Here is a 12,000-nt window from a genome sequence, read left to right on the forward strand (position 1 = left end):
GACTTAAGTGCAGGTTAACTCCCCTCCTCTCCTTACTCTGCACCAGCTTGTTATGTGAATTTTCATACTTACTCCTACAGTGATTAGATGCTTATTGACACCCTCCAACATCCCAAATTCCACTGGCTCAGTTGCTAGCCAGTTCATTTTCTGGATGTCACTGGAGCACTCAAAGTAGCAGATGACCTGCTGAAAACCCCACCCTATGTACCTGCTGGGAAATATGTTTCATTAGAATGAAAGAGAGATGGGGAGCCCACCTCAATCAGGCCAGAAGCACTAAGATTAATGCTTATGGTTTCCATTATCAAAGGAGCTGAACACACCAGCCCCAATCCAATAAATCACATTTGGGCTACACTTAAGCACATGAACAGTCCCACTGAAGTCAAAGCTAACCATGTGATTAAGTGCTTTTCTGGACCAAAGCTAGAGTTCTCAGCACCTTGCAGGATTGAACCCTATGCTCACAAACTCACTGTCCAGATCCATTACTCAAACTCCAGGTAATTTCTTTTGAATTATCACAGAAGTTAGAGATGGAAAGGCCAATCAGAAGCCCCCTGCCAGTACCAGCTTGTTCCCTCTGCACATTTGCTAGTGTTTTGTCCTGTCTAATTTTAAATATGGGGCTTTCACTAGTTCTCAGGAGTAACTATTTCACAGCCTCATACAGCTCAGCAGCTGGATAATTTTCCCTACTTAGCGTTAATGACCTCACCTCATCCCTTGCTCCTGTAATTATATATCTGTCTTCTACTTTGGAGATTACTCCTTCTAAATAACTAGATTCATCCATTCTCTCCTGAGTTATGGCTTAGCAAAGCATCTATTTTGCTCTTCTAGGGCCTGCTCCTGCTCCCAACGAAGTTAATAAGAATTTCCCCATCTGCTTCTAAGTGGGGGTGGGAGGGACTGGATCCTTAATCTTTCCTTATGAACCATTTCCTCTAGTCATCTTGTTTCTTTTCTCTGATCTGCATGCAGTCTGTGTATCTTGCAAAACAAAGCAAGTAAGGGTCAGCACATTACCGCACTGCCCCAGGAATAGAGCAGGGCCCAGGCTGTAATTCTGAGAGTATGCTTCCCAGAACAATGAAGGGAGTGTTTTGTAGGTGGCTGGCTGAGTGCCTGTTTGAATTATTATTTTTGCTGCTGAGGTGTTATTGTATTATTAATTATGTGTCTAGAGTCTTATATAGTCATCTTTATTATTATTGAAATTTACACACATAAATTAATTAAATAGCTCTATTCAGAGTCACAATTCAGACCCAACAAGAGGGAAGTAATCTATGCCAATCCCTTTTCCTGGCACAGTTTATTTCCCTTGCCATGCTATTTAGTGTGTATTGAAGGGTTGAGCTAAGGCTCTGACAACTCCCCACCCACCTACCTAGGAGGCAGAGTAGCAGCCCAGCAGCAGCTGATTACCCCCATCCAGAGTCTGGTGATGTGGGTAGCCCATGCAGAGGAGCCAAGAGGCTTCTTACATCCCTGAATGGGCACATAGCAAGGCTGACCAGCAAGCCCTAGGATTTAGCAGTACAGTTGTGTGCTTTGAATCATGAAGTACCTTTCCTTAATGCTCCTTTGCCGAGAGAAATATTTGTTACCATAGCGCTTCTCTCTTCTAAAAAGTACTTTAACTTGGAGTGGGATATTTCTGTTATCTGCTTTGGCCAGCACTAACTTCATCTAATTACATTAAGCATACATAATATGTATCGGTAATAAGCCCTTTTAGGAAAGATCATTCTATCTCAACACATATATCAACCATTCTTTATACCTGTTTAGAAAATAGAAATTAGGACCACCACAACTTTAGTTGCATCTGAATTAAGAGAAGTCCATTTTTGGTACCATATATAAGCAGCAGCCATTTCCTAAGCTTTCAAGGAACAAGCAACCATTTGTTCTGTCAGTTGTTAAACTCCACTTGCTGAGACAGTAGCTTTTGAGAAGTTAATCTACTGCTTGGATGATAACTTGGCAAAGTTTAACAGCATGGAATGACTTCCGGAAAAGAAATAAAACAGCAACTCAAATGAAGGAGAAAATTAAATGAGCATTCCTTGTAACACAAGGAGTAGATTCTATTGTTCTAGTCCTTTTGTTCTTTTCCCTTTTTTATTACTTTCCCTACTTCTTCATCTGTTCTTTCACTCTGTTGTTCCCATTTTGTAAGGGTAAAACATAAGATATACAAAACATATACAAAAACATAAGATAGGTAAATTTTAAGACTAGATGTTCATGATGGTCCCTTTTTTCCCTTGGAATCTATGGTATGCTGATCTTAAAATGTTGTTTGAAAATGTGGAAGCCCGAAGGCTCTTTGTGCTTTTGTGCATATTTACTGTATATTTGTTTTGTATGGTTTATATGACAACATTCCTTTAAAGTCTATCAATAGCCTCCAATGCTAAATGCCTTTTTAAATTATTCAGTATAAAATTTTGTGTTATATTCATTTGAGCAACTTGTGTATATATACATATACATATATATACACACACACAGATATATATTTATGTATACACATATATATCATCTTTAGCATATTATCCATGTCTGGAGGAAAAACTAAAGAACTATTAATATAAAAGTAATCAAATCCACTAGTAGATCACAGGAAACAGTAAAGCATGGTTTAACCTGGAAAAGTAACTCTAAAAATTAATTGAAAAAAATTCAATAGATTAATTTTGTTGTATCTGCTGACTTTATTGACAAATGTTCTTTTTACTCCTATTAGCCTTCCAAAGTTATCACAGGCCTGAAAGTGAGCTGGACTCTATTGCTTAGGGTCCATCATCAACAGAATTGTTTATTATGTTCCAGTCCATTATCGCCATTGAAGGAAATGAGACTGTATAGGTGTTGTGGCAGGCACAGTTTGAAGAGAATAGGGTTGCACTGCTGTAACTAGAATCAAATTTGGCCTGCGGAGCTTTGTTACTAGTGATGTGTGAGAAGAAAAAACTCCACTGGACTTTCCAGTCTCAGAAGGATTTTGCTGGACTGGCTATTATCAAGATGTGTCTTTACTTCTAAGCATTTTATCTGCTAATAATTGAGACACAATAAAATGATGCCATGTTTTGAAACACCTTTCAAAGTTGAACCACACTTTAAGTTGCTTCGTAAAAGACTACACTCAATACCAGAAACAATTTACAGCACTCAAAAGCAAAGTGTAGATATGCAGCACTCAGAGACTGGTATTCCCAATACAGGTCTGTAGCCTGGAGGCATGGCCTCACTCAGAGAGTGACCGGGAGGGACCACAACACGCCCCCTGGTGGGCCAAACCAGGAGAACCACATCTGCCCCGCCAGAAGCAGAAGGGCGAGGCAGGAAGGGGAAGTACAAAAGGAGGGACCTACAACTCAGCTGTGGTGGTGTCATTACAGGAGATGGATACATTCTACTTATAGAGGAGTTGTTGGGGCTATTTCTTGAGGCTGACTAGAGCTCCCAGGACTGCTGGTTGACCAAAATGCTGAGGAGTTGCTGGGGCTGCTGCCTGATGACTGGCTGGGTCTCCCTAGGCTACTGGCTGACTGAGAAGCTGCTGCCTGTGGACTGGTCAGAGCTCCCTGAGATGACAGATGCGGGTACACCTGAAGGAGAGAGTAGGAAACACCTCAGGGAAACCAGGAACAGTCTGGTTGGGAGCTGACCTGATACAAAGTCAGTGTGTTGTGGGTGGATCCCTGCTAACTCAGTGGCAGACCACTCTGCCACTGGGCTGGGGCATGGTGGAGTTGGGTGGGCCCATATTCCCCCTGCCACTCCACCCCTGGGATGGCAGTATCCCCCTCCTTAGGCCAGGGAGCCTGTGCTCCTCTGACCGTACCTGAGCCCCATACACTGCTTAGCTGCTCTGCCATGATTGTGGGCCAGGGCCCACTCATTGCTTTGCTGCCCTGCCTGGGGCTCATAGACTGCCATACTGTTCTGCTTTCAGAGTAACAGCCGTGTTAGTTTGTATTCGCAAAAAGAAAAGGAGTACTTGTGGCACCTTAGAGACTAACCAATTTACTGTTCTGCCTGGCTGGAGGAGCGGAGCACTAGATGAAGCTAATTCTTCTTTTTGAGCTCCCCTTTACAGGTATGTGATAGTGAGGTCGCATGGCCTCTCTGAGTGACAGGGAGAGACAGCCATGTAGCATACAAGGTCAATTTATCTTCATATGCCCCAAAGTAACTTTAATAATGTCCACAGTATTATGTAAAATGCAGATCAGCTTGCGTACAATCTCCATACAGTGGACTAGTTTGACCCATAGTTCTTGGATGGTATTTTAGAAGTTAGGTTTCTAAAGGTTTTTTTTTTTTTTCTTTAATACACTTCTAAGGTCAAGAGTGAGGCTGTTAGTCCTAGTTGTGCCTTCTTCAAGTTGCCATTTAAATGGTGAATCCTTTTCCAAACAGATTATTTTTGTAGACACCATACTGAGGCTGAAACTTAAATCCATAAATGGTCTAGTGTCCAGATAACTCAAACATTTACTGTTGTGATAAAAGATTGAGTTGTATTTATATGCTAGCAGCAGAAAGCACTCAGTCTCAGCCATATGGCTTGGAGGATCTTTAGAGAATTTACTAGATGCTTTGCTATAAAACACCTGGCATAAATTCTCACTGTTTGTACACATTCCCCATACTTCAATACTGTATATTCTAGAAACAAGTATTTTATTATGTTATGAAGACTTGTTAAACACTTGCTTTACTGCAGCACTAGAAGCTTATAAATCAAGTCATTTAATTTTAAAGGTTCCCAGTACATTGATTGCTAAACAAACAGCAGGATGTTTAAGCCTTTGCCGCCTTTGCATCCCAGTGTGCTGCAAAACATTTCACACGCTCCCTTTGCTACGCAGCCCTTGTTATTTCAAACCTGTTGTCTTTGTCCCCCCTGCCCCTACAAAGAGCATCTTAGAACTTGCCTTCTCTCCAGTTGTAGATGGGGCTCAGGTGTGCTCTAGGTACACTGATGATTTAACACCATTTCAGGTACCTCCCTACAGAAGCTGGATTTCAACAACCACTTGCCTGAAGGATAGAGGTTTCCAGAATTTCTAGTGCACATCAGCTGAAAACATGTTAAGTGTTTTCTTCCAGGCTCTGTTTAAATGGGATACTTTAGTGGAGGAAAACAGGATGCTTTGTATTCTTATATAGACCTACTTAGGCTCCAATTCTACAAATGTTTGTGCACATGCTTAACTACTGTGAGTAGTTGCATTGAGATCAATGAAACAACTCATGGTAAAACTGAACATGTGTGTAAGAGTTTGTAGGATTGGGGTATTGGATTGCAAGCTTCTTCTATGTTTGTATGTATATTGCCTAGCACAGTGGGGGCATACTCCATGATTGGATAGACAATGTAATAATTTGTACTATAGTTTGTCATAGTTGCTCATGACCTAAACACAGTCTCCTAACAGAATGCAGGAAACCACTATGCTATACGCCTATTAAGAATGAAAATGCATACTATAGAGCTTAAGCTAGGAGGGGACCATTAAATCCTCTAGATTGACCTCCTGTGTATCAGAGTCCCTTAAATTTCACCCAGTTACTCCTGTATTCAGTCCAATAACTTGTGATTGACTAAAACATTTCTTCCAGAAAGGCATCCAGTCTTGATCTGAAGAAATGAAAAAATAGAGAATCCACCACTTCTGTTGGTGGTTCCTTCCAATGGCTCATCACCTTCACTGGGGGACTTTTTTTCCTCATTTCCAATTTGAGTTTCTCTGGCTTCAGCTTCCAGCCATTGGTTCTTATGCCTTTCTCCACTAGATTAAAGAGTCTGTTCATACCCAGGAAGTTCTTGCTATGAAGGTATAATCAAGACACCTCTCAATCTTCTTTTTCATAAGATAAACATATCGAGCTCTTTAAGTATCTCACTGTAAAGCGTCTTCTCCGGTCCTTGAATAATTTTTGTGGCTCAACATGGAGCAGGTGAAGACCAAATCAAGCTTAATTTCTGCTGTAAATGCTTCACTCTTATGATTCTAAACCTCCTCACATGCCATTTATTCTCTTGCAGTGGCAGAGTATATTACTCAGCCCCTGCAATTCATTCTGCATGGATGGACCCTGCATAGAATTTCATGGCACCACGTGTAGGCACATGAGCCTCCGATAGTAATTGCATTAATTTATGTATCCTGTGCTTAGATGCTATACTGCTACTATGAAAACATATGAAATTATGGACATATATAGGAAGTAAAACTTTTGTCTAGGGAAAGGGGCAGTTGTTAGTTTTTATACACATTGAATTAACAAGGTGTATCGAGGCATTGCTTATGTTGATTCCCTTCCCCCTAATTTTTGTATCTGTCTTTAAAGACTGTAAGTTCTTGTACGTCTGTAGTGTCTGGCACATGTTAGGTGTTACTGTTACTCCTGGGGGAATTCTGCATGTGCACAGAATTTATATTCCCCACTGATTCATTTGCCTGCAGAAAAATGACTTCCAGCAGGGAAGCCACAAAAGCAGTCATGCAGCTCTCCCCAGCAGTATGTTTCAGGTGCCCAGGGCAGCTAGCAGAGAGGTAAATCACTGTGGGGCACAGGTGGGATTGGGGAAGACCTGGCTGGTGGCTCCTACCCTGCACCAGGCTCAGCTTCTAGTCCCTGCTGGGCTTGGGGGAGATAGAACTTCCTCTTTCCACTGCATGCCATTTGACACTGGGTCAGACCCACCCCCAGATTTCTCCCGTGCTTGCAGGAAGCTCTGCAAACTCCTCCCCCATCCCCATGTGCTTCCTGCACCCATTGCTCCTCAGCTGCAGGGAGAGATCCCTCTACAGGGAGCTACTTCCCCATCTGTGTATCCAGCCGCTCCTGCACCTTGATTTTTTTTTTCCAATGAGCCCCACTCCTCCTGGACCACCCCCACAAGCTGACCACATCTGGATTTTCCCACCCCAACCAGCTGCACCTGGATCCCAACTTCATTGAGCCCCATTCCCCCAGCATCTGGGCCCCAACCACTTTCACCTAGACCCCCCTGCAGAGTCCCATTATCATTGCACCCAGAACCCCACAAGCCCCTGTCCATCTGGATTCCCCCCACTGAGCTGCCCTCACCCAGATTGCCCCATACAGAACCTACTCAACTCACACCTGGATTCCCTCCACACCTGGCTCCTGCTTTGCAGGCACCTAGTACAGAGGGACAGAGTGTCTTTGGGGCAGGCCCAGTCCTTGCACTGTGTCAGGGTTGCATGCAGCCTCACCGCTGAGTTTACATCCCAGGATAGAGGAGCTGCACAGTGATCTCCCACCTCTGTGGAGCCAGTGGCCTGTGTTTCCACAGTGCTATGCTGGAGACACTTTTTTTTTTTTGAGCAATAAAATTTGCAGAATTTTAAAATATTTGGCACAGAATGCCCTCAAGAGTAAAATTAGCAGAACAAGAACTTTTACTGGCAAGGACCTGCTAGGTTCCTTATACAAGTCCAGAGGAGATGTATGCAGGAAGGACATAATTTATCTAAATGCTACAGTAACAGGCCCCCTCAAATACTTTGATTGTGAAAGGTGAGTGAACAGAAAGGAGAGATGGCTTGTACTATTTCTAGCAGATCAGCTGAAGGGCATGATGACCAAAGGATGAGGATGCTCTGAGGAAAGGACAGCAACAATGAGAACCCTGTTAGTAGGACCAAAGTTTCCTCCCTTTCTGCACAGAATGTAGTGCAGCCTCTGACAGGCCATGCTTTCTATCTCTGAAAGTAATGGTTTTCACTTTTGATGTCGTCCAGCTTGCAACGTACTTTAGAGATTCAGACATGGTTTAAAAAGTATAGCAAATGCAGGGAATCGCTTTTAGAGTTCCAGTACCTGAAGGGAAACTGGCTTTTTCCTTAGCAATTGCAGCTGTGCTGCCAAAATGTGCAATTCTCATCTGTTGGAGTTGATCATCAAAAACCAATACAAGCATTACTTAACCATCTTCATCTCTACACTCCACAACCATTACCCTACCTTATGTAAGTGCAGCAACTGTTCATACAAATCAGTTACAGTTATTCTCATTAGGGGTGTGTGAGAAATGTTTCCCTCCTTCATTGCTCCCCAGAGAACATTCTTCCCACCCCCCACGTACCTCAAGGAAACTCTGGGAATAACCCACCCATGTTTGTAATATCTCAAAAGGTCAAGAAAATATAGGCCACTTCAGTGGATTATTTAGCAGGGATACTGCATAAGAAATGATGCCAGTAAATATACTTGGCAATTTCAAAACCTTTTTTCTTAAACTAGTTTAGCTGCTTTCTGCTAAAGGTAAGCTTTTATTTGGAAAAAACCTAGCTACCTTCTAAAAGGTAAATGTTAATCTACTCACAATATGGGAATGCATCAGAATAAACCCTTCTCCATCCTAACTTCCAACATCTTGTCACTCCATAGTGAGGACTCAGGTGTGAGATTTCAATAAAAATATTAAATGACAACCTAGTAAAATCAGGTTTCAGAGTAACAGCCGTGTTAGTCTGTATTCGCAAAAAGAAAAGGAGGACTTGTGGCACCTTAGAGACTAACCAATTTATTAGAGCATAAGCTTTCGTGAGCTACTTCTGAAGAAGTGAGCTGTAGCTCACGAAAGCTTATGCTCTAATAAATTGGTTAGTCTCTAAGGTGCCACAAGTCCTCCTTTTCTTTTTTCTAGTAAAATCAGTAAGAGCTTACCTCTATAAAAAGGCTGCATTGATCAAAACATTAGCTTTGTGCCATTCATTTTATTCACTAATGTTTCACTTACAATTCATACAGAACATTTTAAACAATTTAAGAATGTTAAATAGTGGGTTTTAAAAAGCCAGAGAACCGGTATGTGATCTAATAGGTTTTTCTTTTTAAAAAGTCTAAATTTCATTTGATTTGTGAAAACTGTTTAATGTTTTTAAAATTATTGTAGTCTGTCTGACAAATGATCCATTTAATTTGCCCTTTCATTAAATTATCCACTTTAGAAATTAAAGCACACAGAAACAAATTCTATCTTGATAAGACAGGAGTTAAGACTGAAATTGTTCTCAAATATAACCCATTCTGTTAAAAATTTAAGACTAAATTCTGCTTATCTTGCCTGTCAATCTTCAGAAAATTACAGTATCAGGTAGGACTTTTAAATTTTCAGTGTTGCACAATATAAAACCAGATTTGATATTCTCATTCAAAAAGTCTGTTTGATCCTACACCATTCAAAATCTACCTTCAGTTAGATATGTGATTTAAAAAAAAAAAAATACTACAGTATGGATGATGGAAAAAACAGGCTGTACCCACATAACTGCAGCATGTACTCACCACTGTACAGCATAACACCCTATTTTTAATATTTATTGAGATCTGGATGTAATACTCTTGCATGTACATCACAGCTGCTCTCAGATCAACAAGCTTTTCTCAGAAAGAGTGATGTTTCAAGTCATAAGAGCAGGAAGAACAAGAGGATGACACACCTGAAAGCATAAGTTTTGTGCATAAGTTTGACCCATGTTGAGTCACTGGAGAGTGAAGCTAAAAAAGATTGCTTAGGTATCTAAAGTTTGATTGAATATAAGTTTAGGGTGTGGGTTGTTTTTTTCTGAAACCCTTCACTTTCAAAGGCAAATCTGAAGAAACTTATCAGTGGTTTAGCTTTTCATTTAATCTTCTTTGGGTGTCTTAGCTGGGTAGTGATCAGCTTCCAATTTCAGGTCTTAGATTCTTAGTTGCGAACCATATGCTCTGGGACCTGCAGTAACAGAAGACAAGCATGATATAATTATATTGTAGTGTTCTCTAGTATTGCAGAGCTCTTTATTTTAGCACAAAGAGAAGCTGGCCATATATTAGCAATAGATATATTCATGCTCCTAGAAGGCCTTTGCAGATAAGTTTGGCTACGTGCCTGTTGCAAAAAATGCTCAGAAAACTTCAATTCTGGCTAGTTTCTCAAATCTGCAACTATAGCATATTTTTTACAGAGACTATTTTCAGTTGTATAGTGCAGTAATTCATGATATTTTAAATCTGTTACAATTATTGCAGAGTTTATATCTGTCATCAAACCATGTCATGTTGCACACATGGAAAAGTGATCCTCTCTCTACCCCAAGTTTCTTGGTTGTTTTTATGCACTTTTTACTACACCAATAGCATGGTGCTGTGGGTGAGGAGCAGAGAAGCAAGACAGTGCATGGGTCTAGTCCTTGTTTTGCAAGTGTCTTGCTGTATTGAGGCAAGTAACTTCTCCATTGGCCTGCTCTGAAGACCAGGCTCAAAGTCTTCCACAAGCACCTCCCTGTGGCTCCACCCCCCAGACTGACTACACTCTGCTCTTTTACGAGGCCCAGTTGTCCATTAAACTATCCTCTGATACCCAGAGTTACACTTCCTCAGGCTGAGAAGCAGCTAATTAATTATGGTGCAGTGGGGCTGGCTCATCTCCCCTTAAAAGGGCCAGCCACCTAATGACAACAGGTTTCAATTATTTGCTGAATGGGGGCCTGAGTCCACAAGCTCAGTTAGGAGCACATCTGTCTCCTTCCACTCCTCTACCCACAACAGACAGGAGGAGACAGGCATCCTCCAGAATATATGAATGTTCTGAGGCTCAGAAAGAGGTAGACCAGTTTAAAGTTTGAGTAAAGATAAAGCGAGGGTGGGTGTGGAAGGCCAATAACATGGTACTATGGACTATCAAATCAGGAAGAGGAGGTGAATGAGGCATTTCTAGATCAAAAAATCCAGAACACAAGACCTGGTTCTAACAGAGGACCCAGATATCTGTTGGAAAAGTACTACAGTAAAATGCAAAAAATTCCAATATGATCTTGGAGTGTGTTGGGGACAACTTATTATTTCCTCCACTATCTGAAATAAGGAGTGGTAGCCAGATAAGACTGGCTTTTGACTAACAGAACAATTAGTTGTGAAACTGAAGATGGAATGCGATTTGCGTAAAAGAAGGGGTGAGAGCGGCTGGGTAAAAGAAGGGGTGAGAGCGGCAGAATAAAGTTAATGGTGTGTGGTGTTTGTCTGTTTTTTAAAAAAAACAAACAAAAAAACCCCCCTGAGAATTAGTAGGTAAGTTTTCTGGGGGGAAGAAGAGATCTAAGGGGAAAAAGGGAGTTCAGGAGAACTGGCAGTTTCTCAAAGAGACAAGTTAAAGTCACAACAGCAAACTATCCCAATACAAGGGAAAGATCGGAAGAACTGCCAGAGACCAATGTGGCTGCATCAGGAGCACTTGAATTACACTGAGGAGTAGCCAGGATTCCAGATCACAGGAGATGCAGGGGCCCAGGTACTTGTGGACACCCCAGAGAGATTGCAGTCGCTGCCTGAGGAGCCCAGAGACTCCCAAGACACCATGACTTCAGCTGCAAGAGTCATGGTAGGAAGTAGCCCAGGGAGGGACTAGCCAGTATCCTAGCAGCAGTCTGCATGTTGCGGGCCAATTCCCCGCTGACTAAGTGGTGAACCCATTCATCATTACCAGGGCCCTGAGCTGGGACCTGGTGGAGCAAGGAGGGCCTAGGTCCCCTTACCTGGCTGCCCCCTTTGGGGGGTGGCCCACCAAACCAGCTCCCATTAACTAGCCATTAGGCTGCACTTCCCCACAGCCAAGGGGAACCCTACTGACTTTAGCCATTAGGCCATGTGTCTCTGCAGCCTAAGGGAGTCCTACTGACTTTGGCTGTTGGGCCAAGCTTCCCTGCAATCCAGAGGAGTCTATTAGCTTTAACCACAGGCATACCCTGCCCTTTCCCCACCTCCAGGGGGATGGGGTGTACTGGCCCCACAACAAGGGCAAATACAGTAACTCCTCACTTAATGTTGTAGTTATGTTCCTGAAAAACAAGACTTTAAGCAAATCTAATTTCCCCATAAGAATTAATATAAATGGGGGGAAGGGGACTAGGTTCCAGGGAAAAATTTTCTTGCTAGACAAGACACATGCAGTGTAAG

At 42.0% G+C, this 12,000-nt stretch overlaps 1 protein-coding gene across 5 annotated transcripts in view; it reads right to left on the reverse strand.

The window, feature by feature from the left end:
* Positions 1-9,274: 9,274 nt before the first annotated feature.
* The window catches only part of CTH (cystathionine gamma-lyase), a 50,566-nt gene continuing 47,840 nt past the window's right edge, over positions 9,275-12,000 (reverse strand). For all 5 annotated transcript variants that reach the window (XM_073357361.2, XM_073357360.2, XM_073357364.2 and 2 more), the window contains one exon: positions 9,275-9,781. In XM_073357361.2, the coding sequence (XP_073213462.1) occupies positions 9,755-9,781 (27 nt within the window). In that variant the 3' untranslated portion in view covers positions 9,275-9,754. The remainder of the gene's footprint in view (positions 9,782-12,000) is intronic.

This window comes from Lepidochelys kempii, chromosome 8 (genome assembly GCF_965140285.1).
Source record: "Lepidochelys kempii isolate rLepKem1 chromosome 8, rLepKem1.hap1, whole genome shotgun sequence".
Lineage (NCBI taxonomy): Eukaryota > Metazoa > Chordata > Testudines > Cheloniidae > Lepidochelys > Lepidochelys kempii.